General features: G+C 50.0%; 1 protein-coding gene across 1 annotated transcript; it reads left to right on the top strand.

The window, feature by feature from the left end:
• Positions 1-23,913, top strand: DCAF1 (DDB1 and CUL4 associated factor 1). Its single transcript, XM_075287566.1, has 24 exons — positions 1-77; positions 11,367-11,478; positions 11,605-11,681; positions 11,780-11,853; positions 11,941-12,054; positions 12,248-12,385; positions 14,476-14,946; positions 15,369-15,470; positions 15,557-15,715; positions 16,044-16,223; positions 16,371-16,580; positions 16,685-16,854; positions 17,082-17,206; positions 17,293-18,556; positions 18,637-18,835; positions 18,930-19,012; positions 19,093-19,177; positions 19,548-19,781; positions 20,095-20,188; positions 20,281-20,385; positions 21,022-21,095; positions 21,179-21,280; positions 21,366-21,633; positions 23,582-23,913. The coding sequence occupies exons 2-24, from the start codon at positions 11,369-11,371 to the stop codon at positions 23,638-23,640; spliced, it is 4,497 nt and encodes a 1,498-aa protein (XP_075143667.1). The 5' UTR covers positions 1-77; positions 11,367-11,368; the 3' UTR covers positions 23,641-23,913.
• The last annotated feature ends 346 nt before the right edge of the window (positions 23,914-24,259 follow it).

Below are 24,259 nucleotides of genomic sequence, written 5' to 3'. Positions count from 1 at the left end.
GATAAGGCGCGCAGAGCGGTGACGTGTGAACCGTGCGACACGAGAGCCGAGAGAGCGTGAGAGACGGAGGCCGAGAGGTGAGAGACGCCGGGGCTGGAGAGGAGGCCTGAGGGGGAGACAGACCGAGACATCCGGGAGTGGGAGGGACGGGGGAGCAGAGGGAGAGCGACTGTGACGGTACAGAAGAGACGGCTCCTGAGAGAGACTGTGATAGTACAGAAGAGACTGCCACTGAGGGAGAGACTGTGATAGTACAGAAGAGACGGCTCCAGAGAGAGACTGTGATAGTACAGAAGAGACGGCTCCTGAGAGAGACTGTGATAGTACAGAAGAGACTGCCACTGAGGGAGAGACTGTGATAGTACAGAAGAGACTGCCACTGAGGGAGAGACTGTGATAGTACAGAAGAGACTGCCACTGAGGGAGAGACTGTGATAGTACAGAAGAGACTGCCACTGAGGGAGAGACTGTGATAGTACAGAAGAGACGGCTCCTGAGAGAGACTGTGATAGTACAGAAGAGACGGCTCCAGAGAGAGACTGTGATAGTACAGAAGAGACGGCTCCAGAGAGAGACTGTGATAGTACAGAAGAGACGGCTCCAGAGAGAGACTGTGATAGTACAGAAGAGACGGCTCCTGAGAGAGACTGTGATAGTACAGAAGAGACGGCTCCTGAGAGAGACTGTGATAGTACAGAAGAGACTGCACCTGAGAGAGAGAGACTGTGACGGTACAGAAGAGACGGCCCCTGAGGGGGAGAGACTGTGATGGTACAGAAGAGACGGCTCCTGAGAGAGTGACTGTGATAGTACAGAAGAGACGGCTCATGAGAGAGACTGTGATAGTACAGAAGAGACGGCTCATGAGAGAGACTGTGATAGTACAGAAGAGACGGCTCCTGAGAGAGACTGTGATAGTACAGAAGAGACGGCTCCTGAGAGAGACTGTGATAGTACAGAAGAGACGGCTCCTGAGAGAGACTGTGATAGTACAGAAGAGACGGCTCCTGAGAGAGACTGTGATAGTACAGAAGAGACGGCTCCTGAGAGAGACTGTGATAGTACAGAAGAGACGGCACCTGAGAGAGACTGTGATAGTACAGAAGAGACGGCACCTGAGAGAGACTGTGATAGTACAGAAGAGACGGCACCTGAGAGAGACTGTGATAGTACAGAAGAGACGGCCACTGAGGGAGAGACTGTGATAGTACAGAAGAGACGGCACCTGGGAGAGACTGTGATAGTACAGAAGAGACGGCACCTGAGAGAGACTGTGATAGTACAGAAGAGACGGCTCCTGAGAGAGACTGTGATAGTACAGAAGAGACGGCTCCTGAGAGAGACTGTGATAGTACAGAAGAGACGGCTCCTGAGAGAGACTGTGACAGTACAGAAGAGACAGCTCCTGAGAGAGACTGTGATAGTACAGAAGAGACGGCTCCTGAGAGAGACTGTGATAGTACAGAAGAGACTGCCCCTGAGAGAGACTGTGAGAGTACAGAAGACGGCCCCTGAGAGAGACTGTGATAGTACAGAAGAGACGGCCCCTGAGAGAGACTGTGATAGTACAGAAGAGACTGCTCCTGAGAGCTGTACTATCAAAGTCTCTCTCAGGGGCCGTCTCTTCTGTACTCTCACAGTCTCTCTCAGGTGCAGTCTCTTCTGTACTATCACAGTCTCTCTCAGGTGCAGTCTCTTCTGTAGTATCACAGTCTCTCTCTCAGGAGCCGTCTCTTCTGTACTATCACAGTCTCTCTCAGGAGCAGTCTCTTCTGTACTATCACAGTCTCTCTCAGGAGCCGTCTCTTCTATACTATCACAGTCTCTCTCAGGTGCTGTCTCTTGTGTACTATCACAGTCTCTCTCAGGTGCAGTCTCTTCTGTACTATCACAGTCTCTCTCAGGTGCAGTCTCTTCTGTACTATCACAGTCTCTCTCAGGAGCCGTCTCTTCTATACTATCACAGTCTCTCTCAGGGGCCGTCTCTTCTGTACTATCACAGCCTCTCTCAGGGGCAGTCTCTTCTGTGCTATCACAGTCTCTCTCTCTCAGGGGCAGTCTCTTCTGTACTATCCCAGTCTCTCTCAGGAGCCGTCTCTTCTGTACTATCACAGTCTCTCTCAGGAGCCGTCTCTTCTGTACTATCACAGTCTCTCTCTCTCAGGGGCAGTCTCCTCTGTACTATCACAGTCTCTCTCAGGAGCCGTCTCTTCTGTACTATCACAGTCTCTCTCTCTCAGGGGCAGTCTCTTCTGTACTATCACAGTCTCTCTCAGGAGCCGTCTCTTCTGTGTGATAGTACAGAAGAGACGGCCCCTGAGAGACACTGATAGTACAGAAGAGACGGCCCCTGAGAGAGAGACTGTGATAGTACAGAAGAGACTGCACCTGAGAGAGACTGTGATAGTACAGAAGAGACTGCACCTGAGAGAGACTGTGATAGTACAGAAGAGACAGCCCCTGAGAGAGACTGTGATAGTACAGAAGAGACGGCCCCTGAGAGAGACTGTGATAGTACAGAAGAGACGGCCCCTGAGAGAGACTGTGATAGTACAGAAGAGACGGCTCCTGAGAGAGACTGTGATGGTACAGAAGAGATGGCTCCTGAGAGAGACTGTGATAGTACAGAAGAGACTGCCCCTAAGAGAGAGAGACTGTGATAGTACAGAAGAGACGGTTCCTGAGAGAGACTGTGATAGTACAGAAGAGACTGCCCCTGAGAGAGAGAGACTGTGATAGTACAGAAGAGACGGCTCCTGAGAGAGACTGTGATAGTACAGAAGAGACGGCTCCTGAGAGAGACTGTGATAGTACAGAAGAGACGGCTCCTGAGAGAGACTGTGATAGTACAGAAGAGACGGCTCCTGAGAGAGACTGTGATAGTACAGAAGAGACGGCTCCTGAGAGAGACTGTGATAGTACAGAAGAGACGGCTCCTGAGAGAGACTGTGATAGTACAGAAGAGACGGCTCCTTAGAGAGACTGTGATTGTACAGAAGAGACGGCTCCTGAGAGAGACTGTGATAGTACAGAAGAGACGGCTCCTGAGGGAGAGACTGTGATAGTACAGAAGAGACTGCACCTGAGAGAGACTGTGATAGTACAGAAGAGACTGCACCTGAGAGAGACTGTGATAGTACAGAAGAGACAGCACCTGAGAGAGACTGTGATAGTACAGAAGAGACTGCACCTGAGAGATACTGTGATAGTACAGAAGAGACGGCTCCTGAGAGAGACTGTGATAGTACAGAAGACACGGCCCCTGAGAGAGACTGTGATAGTACAGAAGACACGGCACCTGAGAGAGACTGTGATAGTACAGAAGACACGGCACCTGAGAGAGACTGTGATAGTACAGAAGAGACGGCTCCTGAGAGAGACTGTGATAGTACAGAAGAGACGGCACCTGAGAGAGACTGTGACAGTACAGAAGAGACGGCTCCTGAGAGAGATTGTGACATTACAGAAGAGACTGCTCCTGAGAGAGACTGTGATAGTACAGAAGAGACGGCTCCTGAGAGAGACTGTGATAGTACAGAAGAGACGGCTCTTGAGAGAGACTGTGATAGTACAGAAGAGACGGCTCCTGAGAGAGACTGTGATCGTACAGAAGAGACGGCTCCTGAGAGAGACTGTGATCGTACAGAAGAGACGGCTCCTGAGAGAGACTGTGATCGTACAGAAGAGACGGCTCCTGAGAGAGACTGTGATAGTACAGAAGAGACGGCACCTGAGAGAGACTGTGATAGTACAGAAGAGACGGCTCCTGAGAGAGACTGTGATCGTACAGAAGAGACGGCTCCTGAGAGAGACTGTGATAGTACAGAAGAGACGGCTCCTGAGGGAGAGACTGTGATAGTACAGAAGAGACTGCCCCTGAGAGAGACTGTGATAGTACAGAAGAGACGGCCCCTGAGAGAGTGACTGTGATAGTACAGAAGAGACGGCTCCTGAGAGAGACTGTGATAGTACAGAAGAGACTGCCCCTGAGAGAGAGAGACTGTGATAGTACAGAAGAGACTGCCCCTGAGAGAGACTGTGATATTACAGAAGAGACGGCCCCTGAGAGAGACTGTGATATTACAGAAGAGACGGCCCCTGAGAGAGACTGTGATAGTATAGAAGAGACGGCTCCTGAGGGAGAGAGACTGTGATAGTACAGAAGAGACTGCACCTGAGAGAGACTGTGATAGTACAGAAGAGACTGCACCTGAGAGAGACTGTGATAGTACAGAAGAGACGGCTCCTGAGAGAGACTGTGATAGTACAGAAGACACGGCTCCTGAGGGAGAGACTGTGATAGTACAGAAGACACGGCCCCTGAGAGAGACTGTGATAGTATAGAAGAGACGGCTCCTGAGAGAGACTGTGATAGTACAGAAGAGACTGCCCCTGAGAGAGAGAGACTGTGATAGTACAGAAGAGACGGTTCCTGAGAGAGACTGTGATAGTACAGAAGAGACTGCCCCTGAGAGAGAGAGACTGTGATAGTACAGAAGAGACGGCTCCTGAGAGAGACTGTGATAGTACAGAAGAGACGGCTCCTGAGAGAGACTGTGATAGTACAGAAGAGACGGCTCCTGAGAGAGACTGTGATAGTACAGAAGAGACGGCTCCTGAGAGAGACTGTGATAGTACAGAAGAGACGGCTCCTGAGAGAGACTGTGATAGTACAGAAGAGACGGCTCCTGAGAGAGACTGTGATAGTACAGAAGAGACGGCTCCTTAGAGAGACTGTGATTGTACAGAAGAGACGGCTCCTGAGAGAGACTGTGATAGTACAGAAGAGACGGCTCCTGAGGGAGAGACTGTGATAGTACAGAAGAGACTGCACCTGAGAGAGACTGTGATAGTACAGAAGAGACTGCACCTGAGAGAGACTGTGATAGTACAGAAGAGACAGCACCTGAGAGAGACTGTGATAGTACAGAAGAGACTGCACCTGAGAGATACTGTGATAGTACAGAAGAGACGGCTCCTGAGAGAGACTGTGATAGTACAGAAGACACGGCCCCTGAGAGAGACTGTGATAGTACAGAAGACACGGCACCTGAGAGAGACTGTGATAGTACAGAAGACACGGCACCTGAGAGAGACTGTGATAGTACAGAAGAGACGGCTCCTGAGAGAGACTGTGATAGTACAGAAGAGACGGCACCTGAGAGAGACTGTGACAGTACAGAAGAGACGGCTCCTGAGAGAGATTGTGACATTACAGAAGAGACTGCTCCTGAGAGAGACTGTGATAGTACAGAAGAGACGGCTCCTGAGAGAGACTGTGATAGTACAGAAGAGACGGCTCCTGAGAGAGACTGTGATCGTACAGAAGAGACGGCTCCTGAGAGAGACTGTGATCGTACAGAAGAGACGGCTCCTGAGAGAGACTGTGATAGTACAGAAGAGACAGCACCTGAGAGAGACTGTGATAGTACAGAAGAGACGGCTCCTGAGAGAGACTGTGATCGTACAGAAGAGACGGCTCCTGAGAGAGACTGTGATAGTACAGAAGAGACGGCTCCTGAGGGAGAGACTGTGATAGTACAGAAGAGACTGCCCCTGAGAGAGACTGTGATAGTACAGAAGAGACGGCCCCTGAGAGAGTGACTGTGATAGTACAGAAGAGATGGCTCCTGAGAGAGACTGTGATAGTACAGAAGAGACTGCCCCTGAGAGAGAGAGACTGTGATAGTACAGAAGAGACTGCCCCTGAGAGAGACTGTGATATTACAGAAGAGACGGCCCCTGAGAGAGACTGTGATAGTATAGAAGAGACGGCTCCTGAGGGAGAGAGACTGTGATAGTACAGAAGAGACGGCTCCTGAGAGAGACTGTGATAGTACAGAAGAGACTGCACCTGAGAGAGACTGTGATAGTACAGAAGAGACTGCACCTGAGAGAGACTGTGATAGTACAGAAGAGACGGCTCCTGAGAGAGACTGTGATAGTACAGAAGACACGGCTCCTGAGGGAGAGACTGTGATAGTACAGAAGACACGGCCCCTGAGAGAGACTGTGATAGTATAGAAGAGACGGCTCCTGAGAGAGACTGTGATAGTACAGAAGAGACGGCTCCTGAGGGGGAAACCGTGATAGTACAGAAGAGACGGCACCTGAGAGAGACTGTGATAGTACAGAAGAGACGGCACCTGAGAGAGACTGTGATAGTACAGAAGACGGCTCCTGAGAGAGACTGTGATAGTACAGAAGAGACGGCTCCTGAGAGAGACTGTGATAGTACAGAAGAGACGGCTCCTGAGAGAGAGACTGTGATAGTACAGAAGAGACGGCCCCTGAGAGAGTGACTGTGATAGTACAGAAGAGACGGCTCCTGAGAGAGACTGTGATAGTACAGAAGAGACTGCCCCTGAGAGAGAGAGACTGTGATAGTACAGAAGAGACTGCCCCTGAGAGAGACTGTGATATTACAGAAGAGACGGCCCCTGAGAGAGACTGTGATAGTATAGAAGAGACGGCTCCTGAGGGAGAGAGACTGTGATAGTACAGAAGAGACGGCTCCTGAGAGAGACTGTGATAGTACAGAAGAGACTGCACCTGAGAGAGACTGTGATAGTACAGAAGAGACTGCACCTGAGAGAGACTGTGATAGTACAGAAGAGACGGCTCCTGAGAGAGACTGTGATAGTACAGAAGAGACTGCACCTGAGAGAGACTGTGATAGTACAGAAGAGACGGCCCCTGAGAGACTGTGATAGTACAGAAGAGACGGCCCCTGAGAGAGACTGTGATAGTATAGAAGAGACGGCTCCTGAGGGAGAGAGACTGTGATAGTACAGAAGAGATGGCTCCTGAGAGAGACTGTGATAGTATAGAAGAGACGGCTCCTGAGGGAGAGAGACTGTGATAGTACAGAAGAGACGGCTCCTGAGAGAGACTGTGATAGTACAGAAGAGACTGCACCTGAGAGACTGTGATAGTACAGAAGAGACGGCCCCTGAGAGACTGTGATAGTACAGAAGAGACGGCCCCTGAGAGAGACTGTGATAGTATAGAAGAGACGGCTCCTGAGGGAGAGAGACTGTGATAGTACAGAAGAGACGGCTCCTGAGAGAGACTGTGATAGTACAGAAGAGACAGCACCTGAGAGAGACTGTGATAGTACAGAAGAGACAGCACCTGAGAGAGACTGTGATAGTACAGAAGAGACTGCACCTGAGAGAGACTGTGATAGTACAGAAGAGACGGCTCCTGAGAGAGACTGTGATAGTACAGAAGACACGGCTCCTGAGGGAGAGACTGTGATAGTACAGAAGACACGGCCCCTGAGAGAGACTGTGATAGTATAGAAGAGACGGCTCCTGAGAGAGACTGTGATAGTACAGAAGAGACGGCTCCTGAGGGGGAGACCGTGATAGTACAGAAGAGACGGCACCTGAGAGAGACTGTGATAGTACAGAAGAGACGGCCCCTGAGAGAGACTGTGATAGTACAGAAGAGACGGCTCCTGAGAGAGACTGTGATAGTACAGAAGAGACTGCACCTGAGAGAGGCTGTGATAGTACAGAAGAGACGGCCCCTGAGAGAGACTGTGATAGTACAGAAGAGACGGCACCTGAGAGAGACTGTGATAGTACAGAAGAGACGGCACCTGAGAGAGACTGTGATAGTACAGAAGAGACGGCTCCTGAGAGAGACTGTGATAGTACAGAAGAGACGGCACCTGAGAGCGACTGTGATAGTACAGAAGAGACGGCACCTGAGAGAGACTGTGATAGTACAGAAGAGACGGCACCTGAGAGAGACTGTGATAGTACAGAAGAGACGGCTCCTGAGAGAGACTGTGATAGTACAGAAGAGACTGCTCCTGAGAGAGACTGTGATAGTACAGAAGAGACGGTTCCTGAGAGAGAGACTGTGATAGTACAGAAGAGACTGCACCTGAGAGAGACTGTGATAGTACAGAAGAGACTGCACCTGAGAGAGACTGTGAGAGTACAGAAGAGACGGCCCCTGAGAGAGACTGTGATAGTACAGAAGAGACGGCTCCTGAGAGAGACTGTGATAGTACAGAAGAGACGGCCCCTGAGAGACTGTGATAGTACAGAAGAGACGGCCCCTGAGAGACTGTGATAGTACAGAAGAGACGGCCCCTGAGAGAGAGACTGTGATAGTACAGAAGAGACGGCCCCTGAGAGAGAGACTGTGATAGTACAGAAGAGACTGCACCTGAGAGAGACTGTGATAGTACAGAAGAGACTGCACCTGAGAGAGACTGAGGGTACAGAAGAGACTGCACCTGAGAGAGACTGTGAGAGTACAGAAGAGACGGCCCCTGAGAGAGACTGTGATAGTACAGAAGAGACTGCACCTGAGAGAGACTTTGATAGTACAGAAGAGACGGCTCCTGAGGGGGAGAGACTGTGATAGTATAGAAGAGATGGCTCCTGAGGGGGAGAGACTGTGATAGTACTGAAGAGACGGCTCCTGAGAGAGACTGTGATAGTACAGAAGAGACGGCTCCTGAGAGAGACTGTGATAGTACAGAAGAGACGGCTCCTGAGGGGGAGACTGTGATAGTACAGAAGATACGGCTCCTGAGAGAGACTGTGATAGTACAGAAGAGACGGCTCCTGAGAGAGACTGTGATAGTACAGAAGAGACGGCTCCTGAGAGAGAGAGACTGTGATAGTACAGAAGAGACTGCCCCTGAGAGAGACTGTGATAGTACAGAAGAGACGGCCCCTGAGAGAGACTGTGATAGTATAGAAGAGACGGCTCCTGAGGGAGAGAGACTGTGATAGTACAGAAGAGACGGCTCCTGAGAGAGACTGTGATAGTACAGAAGAGACGGCTCCTGAGAGAGACTGTGATAGTACAGAAGAGACTGCTCCTGAGAGAGACTGTGATAGTACAGAAGAGACGGCTCCTGAGAGAGACTGTGATAGTACGGAAGAGACTGCTCCTGAGAGAGACTGTGATAGTACAGAAGAGACGGCTCCTGAGGGGGAGACTGTGATAGTACAGAAGAGACGGCTCCCGAGAGAGACTGTGATCGTACAGAAGACACGGCACCTGAGAGAGACTGTGATAGTACAGAAGAGACGGCTCCTGAGAGAGACTGTGATAGTACAGAAGAGACAGGGGAATACAATCTATTACTATCCGTTATCAGCCATGTCAGGAGAGGAGAGGCCGACTGTAGGACAGGGGAATACAATCTATTACTATCTGTTATCAGCCATGTCAGGAGAGGCCGACTGTAGGACAGGGGAATACAATCTATTACTATCTGTTATCAGCCATGTCAGGAGAGGAGAGGCCGACTGTAGGACAGGAGAATACAATCTATTACTATCTGTTATCAGCCATGTCAGGAGAGGGGAGAGGCCGACTGTAGGACTGGGGAATACAATCTATTACTATCTGTTATCAGCCATGTCAGGAGAGGCCGACTGTAGGACAGGGGAATACAATCTATTACTATCTGTTATCAGCCATGTCAGGAGAGGAGAGGCCGACTGCAGGACAGGGGAATACAATCTATTACTATCTGTTATCAGCCATGTCAGGAGAGGGGAGGCCGACTGTAGGACAGGGGAATACAATCTATTACTATCTGTTATCAGCCATGTCAGGAGAGGAGAGGCCGACTGTAGGACAGGGGAATACAATCTATTACTATCGGTTATCAGCCATGTCAGGAGAGGAGAGGCCGACTGTAAGACAGGGGAATACAATCTATTACTATCTGTTATCAGCCAGGAGAGGAGAGGCCGACTGTAGGACAAGGGAATACAATCTATTACTATCTGTTATCAGCCATGTCAGGAGAGGAGAGGCCGACTGTAAGACAGGGGAATACAATCTATTACTATCTGTTATCAGCCAGGAGAGGAGAGGCCGACTGTAGGACAGGAGAATACAATCTATTACTATCTGTTATCAGCCATGTCAGGAGAGGGGAGGCCGACTGTAGGACAGGGGAATACAATCTATTACTATCTGTTATCAGCCATGTCAGGAGAGGGGAGGCCGACTGTAGGACAGGAGAATACAATCTATTACTATCTGTTATCAGCCAGGAGAGGAGAGGCCGACTGTAGGACAGGAGAATACAATCTATTACTATCTGTTATCAGCCAGGAGAGGAGAGGCCGACTGTAGGACAGGAGAATACAATCTATTACTATCTGTTATCAGCCATGTCAGGAGAGGAGAGGCCGACTGTAGGACAGGAGAATACAATCTATTACTATCTGTTATCAGCCATGTCAGGAGAGGAGAGGCCGACTGTAGGACAGGAGAATACAATCTATTACTATCTGTTATCAGCCATGTCAGGAGAGGAGAGGCCGACTGTAGGACAGGGGAATACAATCTATTACTATCTGTTATCAGCCATGTCAGGAGAGGCCGACTGTAGGACAGGGGAATACAATCTATTACTATCTGTTATCAGCCATGTCAGGAGAGGAGAGGCCGACTGTAGGACAGGGGAATACAATCTATTACTATCTGTTATCAGCCATGTCAGGAGAGGAGAGGCCGACTGTAGGACAGGGGAATACAATCTATTACTATCTGTTATCAGCCATGTCAGGAGAGGAGAGGCCGACTGTAGGACAGGGGAATACAATCTATTACTATCTGTTATCAGCCATGTCAGGAGAGGCCGACTGTAGGACAGGGGAATACAATCTATTACTATCTGTTATCAGCCATGTCAGGAGAGGCCGACTGTAGGACAGGGGAATACAATCTATTACTATCTGTTATCAGCCATGTTAGGAGAGGGGAGGCCGACTGTAGGACAGGGGAATACAATCTATTACTATCTGTTATCAGCCATGTCAGGAGGGGAGAGGCCGACTGTAGGACAGGGGAATACAATCTATTACCATCTGTTATCAGCCATGTCAGGAGAGGAGAGGCCGACTGTAGGACAGGGGAATACAATCTATTACTATCAGTTATCAGCCATGTCAGGAGAGGAGAGGCCGACTGTAGGACAGGGGAATACAATCTATTACTATCTGTTATCAGCCATGTCAGGAGAGGAGAGGCCGACTGTAGGACAGGGGAATACAATCTATTACTATCTGTTATCAGCCATGTCAGGAGAGGAGAGGCCGACTGTAGGACAGGAGAATACAATCTATTACTATCTGTTATCAGCCATGTCAGGAGAGGAGAGGCCGACTGTAGGACAGGGGAATACAATCTATTACTATCTGTTATCAGCCATGTCAGGAGAGGAGAGGCCGACTGTAGGACAGGGGAATACAATCTATTACTATCTGTTATCAGCCATGTCAGTAGAGGAGAGGCCGACTGTAGGACAGGAGAATACAATCTATTACTATCTGTTATCAGCCATTTCTTCCTGACTCTTATATTCCTTATTTCAGACATGGCTTCCACTGGGACTCACATTGACTCCAAAGCAGAGCTGACCTCCCTGTTGGAGCAGTGGGAGACAGGACATGGCGGTGGGCAGGACATGGTTCCCATATTAACCAGGTGAGAGAACCATAAGGAGCTGTAAGTGAACTTGTGGGTGTAATATAAATCCTAGCTAGAGATTTTCCTTTATTGTTGATGTTTGGAGTCGGGGTCAGACGTGTAATTTGAGTGTTTTATCCCCAGGATGTCAGAACTGATTGAGAAGGAGACAGAAGAATATCGTAAGGGTGACCCGGACCCCTTTGATGACAGACACCCAGGTCAGTGTATGCAGTGTGACATGACTTGGTCAGGCCGACCCACCATAGCTGAGTAATACATGGAGTTCGTTTGTCTTAACACATTTTACTTTTCCCAGGTCGAGCAAACCCTGAGTGCATGCTGGGACATCTTCTGCGTATTCTTTTCAAGAACGACGACTTCATGAATGCTGTAAGTCTGTCTGTCCCTGTGAGTGGGAGGAGGGGGAGGGGATGGATCCTCTGTGTTACTCTGATATATATCGTCCTTTCCCACCAGCTGGTTAATGCTTACGTCATGACAAGCCGCGAGCCTCCACTTAACACAGCCGCCTGCCGACTATTACTGGACATAATGCCAGGTCTTGAGACCGCCGTTGTGTTCCAGGAGAAGGTTTGTGCTTTCTCTCCCATTCTGGATTTTCCAAATCTCTTCCCTGATTTATTTCTATTGATTTTGCAAACACAAACTACAAACCCATCAGATCTCCTCAGTGTTCACTAATAGAAACCGCCTCATCTACTGCCTTATAGCGAGAGAAATCCTTGTATGAAAGATCATTACAGTCACTTTGTTGCATTATTAGGAAGGAATTGTGGAAAACCTATTCAAGTGGGCACGGGAAGCCGAGCAGCCCCTCCGAACCTACGCCATCGGATTGCTGGGGGGAGCCATGGAGAACCAAGATATTGCTGCAAATTATCGTGATGAGAACTCGCAGATGGTGAGCGTACATTACTTATCCTGTATTATACTCCAGAGCTGCGCTCACTATTCTGCTGGTATAGTCACTGTGTACATACATTACATTACTTATCCTGTATTATACCCCAGAGCTGCGCTCACTATTCTGCTGGTGCAGTCACTGTGTACATACATTACATTACTTATCCTGTATTATACCCCAGAGCTGCGCTCACTATTCTGCTGGTATAGTCACTGTGTACATACATTACATTACTTATCCTGTATTATACTCCAGAGCTACGCTCACTATTCTGCTGGTGCAGTCACTGTGTACATACATTACATTACTTATCCTGTATTATACCCCAGAGCTGCGCTCACTATTCTGCTGGTGCAGTCACTGTGTACATACATTACATTACTTATCCTGTATTATACCCCAGAGCTGCGCTCACTATTCTGCTGGTATAGTCACTGTGTACATACATTACATTACTTATCCTGTATTATACTCCAGAGCTGTGCTCACTATTCTGCTGGTGCAGTCACTGTGTACATACATTACATTACTTCTCCTGTATTATACCCCAGAGCTGCGCTCACTATTCTGCTGGTACAGTCACTGTGTACATACATTACATTACTTATCCTGTATTATACTCCAGAGCTGCGCTCACTATTCTGCTGGTGCAGTCACTGTGTATATACATTACATTACTTCTCCTGTATTATACTCCAGAGCTGCGCTCACTATTCTGCTGGTATAGTCACTGTGTACATACATTACATGACTTATCCTGTATTATACTCCAGAGCTGCGCTCACTATTCTGCTGGTACAGTCACTGTGTACATACATTACTTATCCTGTATTATACTCCAGAGCTGCGCTCACTATTCTGCTGGTACAGTCACTGTGTACATACATTACATTACTTCTCCTGTATTATACTCCAGAGCTGCGCTCACTATTCTGCTGGTGCAGTCACTGTGTACATACATTACATTACTTCTCCTGTATTATACTCCAGAGCTGCGCTCACTATTCTGCTGGTGCAGTCACTGTGTACATACATTACATTACTTATCCTGTATTATACTCCAGAGCTGCGCTCACTATTCTGCTGGTGCAGTCACTGTGTACATACATTACATTACTTATCCTGTATTATACTCCAGAGCTGCGCTCACTATTCTGCTGGTACAGTCACTGTGTACATACATTACATTACTTATCCTGTATTATACTCCAGAGCTGCGCTCACTATTCTGCTGGTACAGTCACTGTGTACATACATTACATTACTTATCCTGTATTATACTCCAGAGCTGCGCTCACTATTCTGCTGGTGCAGTCACTGTGTACATACATTACATTACTTCTCCTGTATTATACTCCAGAGCTGCGCTCACTATTCTGCTGGTGCAGTCACTGTGTACATACATTACATTACTTATCCTGTATTATACTCCAGAGCTGCGCTCACTATTCTGCTGGTACAGTCACTGTGTACATACATTACATTACTTATCCTGTATTATACTCCAGAGCTGCGCTCACTATTCTGCTGGTACAGTCACTGTGTACATACATTACATTACTTATCCTGTATTATACTCCAGAGCTGCGCTCACTATTCTGCCGGTACAGTCACTGTGTACATACATTACATTACTTATCCTGTATTATACTCCAGAGCTGCGCTCACTATTCTGCTGGTACAGTCACTGTGTACATACATTACATTACTTATCCTGTATTATTCTCCAGAGCTGCGCTCACTATTCTGCCGGTACAGTCACTGTGTACATACATTACATTACTTATCCTGTATTATACTCCAGAGCTGCGCTCACTATTCTGCTGTACAGTCACTGTGTACATACATTACATTACTTATCCTGTATTATACTCCAGAGCTGCGCTCACTATTCTGCTGGTGCAGTCACTGTGTACATACATTACATTACTTATCCTGTATTATACTCCAGAGCTGCGCTCACTATTCTGCTGGTACAGTCACTGTGTACATACATTACATTACTTATCCTGTATTATACTCCAGAGCTGCGCTCACTATTCTGCTGGTGCAGTCACTGTTTACCACCCTGTGTACGTTCTTGGCAGGTCGCACTTGTTCTGCGCAGACTTCGTGAACTTCAGTCCAAGGAGTCCTGTAACAAGCAGGATAACAAGCGTCCGAGCCCTCGTAAGCCCCTGGGTGAGCCCCTCCTACCACTGGATGAAGAGGCCGTGGACATGGACTACGGAGAGAATTCTCTTGATACAAGACCAAAGCCGGAAACCATTGACCTCTCTTTCCAGGCAGAGGCTTCTCCTGGTCTTGGGGTCTTGGTTAATTCTGATGGCACCGGGCCACCGCGGAGAACAAAGCCGGACATGGAGACTCACCGCAAAGTGAAACAGAAACTGAGCTTTGCAGAGTCTGAGCGAGCGCCGAGTGAACTGTCTAACAGCAGCTGGTCGGAGATGTCTGTCTGGGTTATTGGCACCAACTACAGCTTGTTCCCCCTGACGGCCGCCATCGAGCAGCGGCTGATCCTACAATACCTCACACCCCTCGGAGAGTACCAGGAGGTGAGGGGCTGCTGTTATCAGAGTGTAGAATCCCAGATCTGTCCCTGCAGGATTTATTTGGGTACCTGGTGGTGTACTGTGGTGGTATGGCTGGCTATAGAGCGGGTCACCAGTAGCTGATCGGCGGGGGTCTGACTTCTGGCTGTACCGGATTATTACAGCTCAGTCCTAATGAGAGCAGATGGGTGGTAACTGTGTACAGCGCCCTCCTCTGTGCACCGAGCGCTGCCAGTCCTGGACTCAGACCCCTTCCAATCTGCTGTTAGTGACCTGTCCTGGCGATCGTCTCTCCGTATTCTCAGTCGCTCACTCCTCTTCCTCCTTCTCCCCTGTGAGGAGGGGGGTGCGGAGACATAACCTGGGTCCTGGGACAGTCTCCATCTTGCAGGGTGTATGATGTCATTGTCTTGTGTCGCCTCCAGCTGCTCCCGATATTCATGCAGATGGGATCCCGAGAGCTCATGATGTATTACATTGACCTGAAGCGAACCAATGACGTCCTCCTCACCTTCGAGGCGCTGAAGGTAAGTTCTGAATGCTGGTCGTTGATCAGTCTGTCTTGGTCTCCCCCGTTGTGTTCGGAGGTCTTATCCTTCTTCTCTTTGCACAGCACTTGGCTTCTCTTCTCCTTCACAACAAGTTTGCTGCAGAGTTTGTGGCTCATGGCGGCGTGCAGAAACTGCTGGAGATCCCGCGTCCTTCCATGGCAGCTACTGGGGTATCCATGTGTCTGTACTACTTGTCCTATAATCAGGACGCCATGGAGCGGGTGAGTGTTGCGCCCTGGAGGAGGCGCATCTCTGAATTCTTTGAAGCCCCTGTAATGCGACAAACTCTTCTCCGGTGTCAGCTGGACGTGGTCAGGGCGGGTCTCCGTCTCTGCTCCCATTCCCTGCCGGTGGTCCTGGAGGAATTGTGGCATTAAATCTACTAGAAAGTTACTGACCGTCCTGAATCCTGGCCCACCGTATCCCTGCCCCATATTCTGGACTCTCCTCTATAGTCCACATCATGTCCTGATCTATAATGCATCGCCGCCATCCTGGGACTTGTGGTGCTCACTGTCTGGATTCTCACCGCCTCTGCTCTGTTTCTAGGTCTGTATGCATCCACACAAGGTGCTGGCGGATGTGGTGAGCTACACGCTGTGGCTCATGGAGTGCTCCCACGCGTCCGGCTGCTGCCATGCCACCATGTTTTTCTCCATCTGCTTCTCCTTCCGAGCTGTTCTGGAGCTGTTTGACAACCAAGACGGACTGCGGCGGCTGGTTAACCTTGTAAGAGAGGCCGGGGCTGGGATGCATTGTGTTTGGTACAGCCCTGAGCGTCCAGGCGGCTGCACCAGCTTTAGTGGAGCGCCCCCTGCTGTGTAGTGATAGTGGGTTCTGTTTGAGCTGTAGATGTTCTGTGTTTTCTCTGTACAGATCAGCACTTTGGAGATCCTGAACCTTGAAGATCAGGGAGCTCTGCTGAGTGATGATGAGATATTTGCAAGTCGCCAAACAGGGAAACATACGTGCATGGCGCTGCGCAGATACTTTGAAGCTCATCTCGCCATTAAGGTGGAACAAGTCAAACAGTCGCTGCAGCGCACGGAAGGCGGCCTGCCCATCCACCCGCCGCCTCCTTACAAGGTGCGCACATCATGTCTTGGCTCTGTATAAGTAGTCATTGGTATATTAGACACTTGTCTTAGCGTTGCGGCTGGGTGTCTAAGCGTCTCAGTTTCCCCCCTCAGGCCTGCACATACACCAGGGAGCAGATTGTGGAGATGATGGAGTATCTGATCGCCTTTGGCCCTTCTCAGCTGTACTGGGAGCCTGCAGAGGTTTTCCTTAAACTCTCCTGTGTACAGCTGCTCCTGCAGCTCATCTCAATCGCCTGCAGCTGGAAGACGTATTATGCAAGGTTAGGATCAAGGTTTGGTAGAACATTAGAATGGGACTCGAGGTTTGGAGGTCTGAGCCCAAGAACTAAGAGTCATGAGGCCAAAGGAGCTATGATGCCCCTTCATGATTCCTCCGGGCCTGTAGATGTGACGGCTCAGCCGCTCTCCAGACCTTTCACCATTTCTAGTGCCATTGTTGCTTGTATTGTCACGACTTGTACTGGAACGTCTCCGTCACTCCTCACAGAAATGACACCGTTCGCTACGCTTTGGACGTCCTCGCCATCCTGACAGTGGTTCCCAAAATTCAGCTGCAGCTGTCTGAGTCTGTGGACGTCTTGGATGAGGCCGGCTCCACAGTCTCCACTGTAGGTAAGAGGAGACGCCGTGATAGTCTTGTCCTTAGTCTTGTAGGAATTCCTCCAGCCATCTTCATCGCCTCCTTTCATTTTCCTCAGGGATGAGCATCGTCTTGGGTGTGGCTGAGGGAGAGTTTTTTACTCACGATGCCGAGATCCAGAAATCTGCTTTACAGATCATCATAAACTGCGTCTGTGCGCCAGAGACCCGCATCTCCAGCATCTGTAAGTACGTCTCTGGGACCCCGCGGAGGCGCACACCGATGTCTCAGAGCTTTCAGTCACACGGACGTGGAGGGAGCGGGGAGCCAACGTTGGCCAAGATGTGGAACGTGGTTCAGTCTAATAACGGCATCAAAGTGCTTCTGTCCCTGCTGTCGGTGAAGATGCCCATAACAGATGCCGACCAGATCCGAGCCTTGTCCTGCAAAGCGCTGGTGGGTCTCAGTCGTAGCACGTCTGTGCGGCAGATCATCAGCAAGCTTCCCTTATTCAGCAGCGGTCAAATCCAGCAACTCATGAAGGAGCCGATCCTCCAAGACAAGCGCAGCGAGCACGTCCGATTCTGCAAGTTTGCAGCAGAGCTCATTGAACGGGTGTCGGGGAAACCTCTGCTGATGGGCAGTGACGTGTCATTGGCGCGGCTGCAGAAAGCAGATGTGGTGGCGCAGTCTCGTATCTCCTTCCCAGAGAAGGAACTTCTGCTATTAATCCGTAACCATCTTATTTCCAAGGGTCTGCAGGAAACGGCCACCGCTTTGACTCGCGAGGCCGACCTGCCCATGACTGCCGCCTCTCACTCGGCGTCCTTCCTGCCAGCAGCCGCCGCTCAGCCGCCAGCTACCTCTTCACCTGTGGCCCTGCCACGGACACCCCGTATACCTGCCCGCCTGTCTACCAGCTCTATGTGCACTCACCCACCTGCTCGCAGTCAGTTGCCCCCTCAGTTGTCATCTCCTGCCCCTCCCTCTACAGGTTCCCCTATAATTGGCCGTATCTGTTTTGTACGAGAACGCCAGTCACCCTGCAATGGAAAGAAATCGCGTATCCTGAGACAAAAGTCTGACCACGGGGCCTACAGCCAGAGCCCTGCCATCCGAAAGCAGCTAGAGCGGCACGTGCCTTCCCCGCCCACACTGGACAGTATCATGACGGAATACCTAAGGGAGCAGCACGCCCGCTGTAAGAACCCTGTTGCCATTTGCCCTCCCTTTTCGCTTTTCAATCCCCACCAGTGTCCAGAGCCCAAGCAGCGCAGACAGGCACCAACCAATTGCACTTCACGATTGACTCGCCGTGCCGCCTTTCCAAAATATGGGGGAGTGGATGGGGGCTGCTTTGACAGGCACCTTATATTCGGCAGGTGAGACCCCTATAGGACCAGATGCCGTGCTCTTATAGGGTGACTTGCCAGTGTTCACACCATTGTCCTCTCTGCTGCAGGTTCCGCCCAATCTCTGTTTTCCGAGAAGCCAATGAGGATGAGAGCGGCTTCACCTGTTGTGCGTTCTCGGCTCGGGAGCGTTTCCTGATGTTGGGCACGTGTACGGGGCAGCTCAAGCTGTATAATGTGTTCAGCGGTCAGGAGGAGGCCAGCTACAATTGCCACAACTCTGCCATAACCCACCTGGAGCCGTCGCGGGTACGTACCTGCTGCCGGGGCGCCGTTGTCCCCAGTTACCAGATCTCCTCTCTTCGGCTTCACCCCGAGTTACACAATTCTTCTGTTTCCTCAGGACGGATCGCTCCTTCTTACGGCCGCCACGTGGAGTCAGCCGCTGTCGGCGTTGTGGGGAATGAAGTCCGTGTTTGACATGAAGTGAGTGTGAGCGGACAGACAGGTCGCTCTTCTTCCGGCCGCCTGCCCCGCGCCTCACCCGTGTCCTCTTGTATTCTCAGGCATTCATTCACGGAGGATCATTATGTGGAGTTCAGTAAACTGTCCCAGGACCGCGTCATCGGCACGAAGGAAGACGTCGCTCATGTGAGTAATAATGGCGACTTACACTGCCGCTCTGCCATCGCCACATTCACCGTCACAGCTGAGGGTTTGCTCTCTTGTATCCAACCTGGGTCTTCCTCTCTGCCTAAATCTCTAAGTTCTGATGATCGTTTCCACCAAGCACAGGCCTAAGGTGTCACGTGATTGTCTGGCCTGGAAACAGCTGTAACAAACCCTCAGCTGTTGGATCTGTAAAGTTTGTGGTAGACATATTGGTGCTTGGGCTTTGTTAGAAAGTGACAGAACATGACCCAGTGTGAAGCTAAATACTCGCGTGAGGTCGCCGCTCCTGGGCCTGGCACCTGTAGGTATCTCAGGCCTAGGACTGATCCGTCTTCTCCTTATCCTGCAGATTTACGACATCCAGACAGGACAGAAGCTGCTGACATTATACAACCCAGATCTGGCCAATAACTACAAGCGCAACTGCGCCACCTTCAACCCCACCGACGACCTGGTGCTGAATGACGGGGTCCTCTGGGACGTGCGCTCCGCTCAAGCCATCCACAAGTTTGACAAGTTCAACATGAACATTAGTGGGGTCTTCCATCCGAATGGTCTGGAGGTCATTGTCAACACCGAGATTGTATCCTCCATCATTGTATACTAAGGTGTATACGCCGGGCGGAGGCCCCCCATAGAGGTGATGTAACGTTCTGCCGCTTTCTGGTGTACTTGGTGCTGCCATTATCTCTGCTTGCTGTCAGTGAATATGGCCGCTGCTTTGGTCAGGACGGGTTTTCTGCCTCTGGATATTAAGTGAGCGTTCCTTCTGCTGGCAGAGCCTGCTCCTGACTGGTGACCACAGACCTCCCCCCCCCCCCCTATACGACGCTCTTCTTATAATTCTGTATATTTTCTGTCCTGGAGTTTGTTCCTCTCCTTAACCTTCCTGTCAGTGGGACCTGCGCACCTTCCACCTGCTCCACACTGTGCCGGACCTGGACCAGTGCCGCGTCGTCTTCAATAACACTGGGACGGTGATGTATGGAGGTGGGTGTGCGGTGCGGTGGCGACCGGGCAGTCTTCTCCTCTTGCTTTCCTCGTCCTATAATAACACGATCTCCTCCTCTGTCTTCCGGCAGCCATGCTCCAGGCTGACGATGAGGACGACCTCCTGGAGGAGAGGATGAAGAGTCCTTTTGGTTCCTCTTTCCGCACCTTTAATGCCACAGATTACAAGCCCATCGGTGAGTGACAGCGCGCCGCTCCTCTCCGGACGTCACCCTCTGGCGGCCCCCATGATGGATCTGCGTCACTTGCAGATTAGTACCTACCACTAGAGGGCGTCCCAGTAGTTCCCCTTCCTGCCCCCTGGTGGGTCCTTGTACCCCGGATCTTACACACTTGTCTCTTTTCCTTCTGATTTCCTTTTCTACATCGTTTTGTCTTTAGGGGGTAAAATCTTCTTTCAGTAGAATCTGCTACTTGGGTTCTGTTCACATCAGCGCTGGTGTCCCTGTGTCCAGTGCAGTTAGTCTGACATCCGCCATGGCGTCCGGTGATGTCGGGGAATAGATGGCAGGACCCTGAAGGACCTCTATGTAGTCAGTGCTCAGGATCTGTGTGGACGCGGCTGTGCTGTGTTTGAGGTTTTCAGATCTGTCCAGGGCTGAAGTCTTCTAGTTCGGTCTCATCTGCGGACAGATCAGCGGCGCCCACATCACCAGGAGACCGGGGTAGAAGCCTTCCAACCCAGGGCTATAAAATCCTCTGATTGGGCAGCGGAGAGGGGGGAGGGCGGGGACAGGAGTCCGAGAGGTGAGCGCGCCGGCAGGAGCCGGACATCCCCAGAAAGTCTCTAACGTCTCTTTTGGCCTCTTCAGCCACCATTGATGTGAAGCGGAACATCTTTGACCTGTGCACAGACACGAAGGACTGTTACCTGGCGGTCATTGAGGTCGGTGGGCGCTGGGTCCGGGGTCTCCTCTGATTCCCTCCTCCTCCTCCTTTCCTGTATTCATTAACCCCTTTTACTCCCAGAACCAGGGAACGATGGACTCTCTGAACATGGACACAGTGTGCCGGCTTTACGAGGTGGGGAGACAGCGGCTGGCCGAGGATGAAGATGAGGAGGATGATCAGGTCGCGTGCTCGGGGGAGGGGATCGGGGATCGGAGGCTTCACTTTTCATCTCTGAAAGTTTCTGACTCTGGGTTTTAACCTTCAGGAAGAGGAAGAACAAGAAGATGAAGAGGATGATGATGACGACGACGACTCTGATGACCTCGGGCCCCTGCTGGATGCTGAGCTGGAGGAAGAGGAGGAGGCCGGCGAGCAAGCGGGAGAGGATGGAGAGAACGACTTCTCCCCCTCTGATGATGAAGAACTTGCTAATTTGCTGGAAGATGAAGAAGACGATGGCGAAGATGGAGATGAGGACGGCCATGATGAAGACTCTGACATTGACCCCGAAGTAGAGATGATACTGGGAGACTGTGAGTAGTGAATGTGCTGTCTGGTATATAGATAGGCTGTGATGTCACCGCTCTCTAGTATACGGATAGGCTGTATTCTCAGTGATGTCACTGCTCTCTAGTATACGGATAGGCTGTATTCTCAGTGATGTCACCGCTCTCTAGTATACGGATAGGCTGTATTCTCAGTGATGTCACCGCTGCTCTCTAGTATACGGATAGGCTGTATATTCTCAGTGATGTCACCGCTGCTCTCTAGTATACGGATAGGCTGTATTCTCAGTGATGTCACCGCTGCTCTCTAGTATACGGATAGGCTGTATATTCTCAGTGATGTCACCGCTGCTCTCTAGTATACGGATAGGCTGTATTCTCAGTGATGTCACCGCTCTCTAGTATACGGATAGGCTGTATTCTCAGTGATGTCACCGCTGCTCTCTAGTATACGGATAGGCTGTATTCTCAGTGATGTCACCGCTGCTCTCTAGTATACGGATAGGCTGTATTCTCAGTGATGTCACCGCTCTCTAGTATACGGATAGGCTGTATTCTCAGTGATGTCACTGCTCTCTAGTATACGGATAGGCTGTATATTCTCAGTGATGTCACTGCTCTCTAGTATACGGATAGGCTGTATATTCTCAGTGATGTCACCGCTCTCTAGTATATGGATAGGCTGTATATTCTCAGTGATGTCACCGCTCTCTAGTATACGGATAGGCTGTATATTCTCAGTGATGTCACCGCTCTCTAGTATACGGATAGGCTGTATATTCTCAGTGATGTCACCGCTCTCTAGTATATGGATAGGCTGTATTCTCAGTGATGTCACCGCTGCTCTCTAGTATACGGATAGGCTGTATATTCTCAGTGATGTCACCGCTCTCTAGTATACGGATAGGCTGTATATTCTCAGTGATGTCACCGCTCTCTAGTATACGGATAGGCTGTATTCTCAGTGATGTCACCGCTGCTCTCTAGTATACGGATAGGCTGTATTCTCAGTGATGTCACCGCTGCTCTCTAGTATACGGATAGGCTGTATATTCTCAGTGATGTCACCGCTGCTCTCTAGTATACGGATAGGCTGTATTCTCAGTGATGTCACCGCTCTCTAGTATACGGATAGGCTGTATATTCTCAGTGATGTCACCGCTCTCTAGTATACGGATAGGCTGTATTCTCAGTGATGTCACCGCTCTCTAGTATACGGATAGGCTGTATTCTCAGTGATGTCACCGCTCTCTAGTATACGGATAGGCTGTATATTCTCAGTGATGTCACCGCTCTCTAGTATACGGATAGGCTGTATTCTCAGTGATGTCACTGCTCTCTAGTATATGGATAGGCTGTATTCTCAGTGATGTCACCGCTCTCTAGTATACGGATAGGCTGTATTCTCAGTGATGTCACAGCTCTCTAGTATACGGATAGGCTGTATTCTCAGTGATGTCACCGCTCTCTAGTATATGGATAGGCTGTATTCTCAGTGATGTCACAGCTCTCTAGTATACGGATAGGCTGTATTCTCAGTGATGTCACCGCTCTCTAGTATACGGATAGGCTGTATTCTCAGTGATGTCACCGCTCTCTAGTATATGGATAGGCTGTATTCTCAGTGATGTCACCGCTCTCTAGTATACGGATAGGCTGTATATTCTCAGTGATGTCACCGCTCTCTAGTATACGGATAGGCTGTATATTCTCAGTGATGTCACCGCTCTCTAGTATACGGATAGGCTGTATATTCTCAGTGATGTCACTGCTCTCTAGTATATACATAGGCTGTATTCTCAGTGATGTCACCGCTCTCTAGTATACGGATAGGCTGTATTCTCAGTGATGTCACCGCTCTCTAGTATATGGATAGGCTGTATTCTCAGTGATGTCACCGCTCTCTAGTATATGGATAGGCTGTATATTCTCAGTGATGGCGCCGCTGCTCCGCTGACTTCTCTCTCTTCCCCAGCTGACAGCTCTGACAACTCGGACCTTGAGGACGACATAATTCTGGCGCTGAATGAGTGAGTGTCGCTGCGGCCTGGTCTGCGCCGGCTCTGGGGACGTTTCGCTGCCTCTTGGACGTTTCTTTTCTTTCTTTTGTATCCTCAGATCTTACAGAATAGTTTTATAGAAAAAACAAAAAACTGTAACCAAAAAATCCTGGGCCGCCCCTCCCCCGCGGCCGCTTCAGTTTCCTTCAGTTTTTTATCGTCTTGTCGGATTCTTTCGGGGGAGGATTTTTTTTTCTTCTCTTTTGTCAGGAAAGTATTTTTATGACAGAATTGTAATATATTCCCTAGGAGGCGTATGGGGGGCGGGGGAGGGGAGGGGCGGGGGGGGCGTGCGGTGACCCATCAGTGTGACAGAGGAGTTCATTTTAATGGGGTTGTCCTGCGAGGGGTCGGAGGGTCATTCAGTATTACAGAGGTGCGCCCGGGGGAGGGGCATCATGTGACACAGACTTCCGCACCCCTCCCCCCATGTTCATATCAGATCTGATGTTTTAGTTTCTTGTGAATCCGAAATCCAGAGATCGTTTCTGTAAAGTGTATTTATTTATAAAATAAAGGGAAAGTCCCGTTGTCAGCGGCGCCGCTGCTCTCTGTTGTCAGGTACCTGCACACTCGGCTCTCATAGAGGTCAA

This window comes from Leptodactylus fuscus, chromosome 9, assembly GCF_031893055.1.
Source record: "Leptodactylus fuscus isolate aLepFus1 chromosome 9, aLepFus1.hap2, whole genome shotgun sequence".
Lineage (NCBI taxonomy): Eukaryota > Metazoa > Chordata > Amphibia > Anura > Leptodactylidae > Leptodactylus > Leptodactylus fuscus.
The sequence above is the reverse complement of the archived record's forward strand: the minus strand, read 5'-3'. Positions and strand labels throughout refer to the sequence as shown.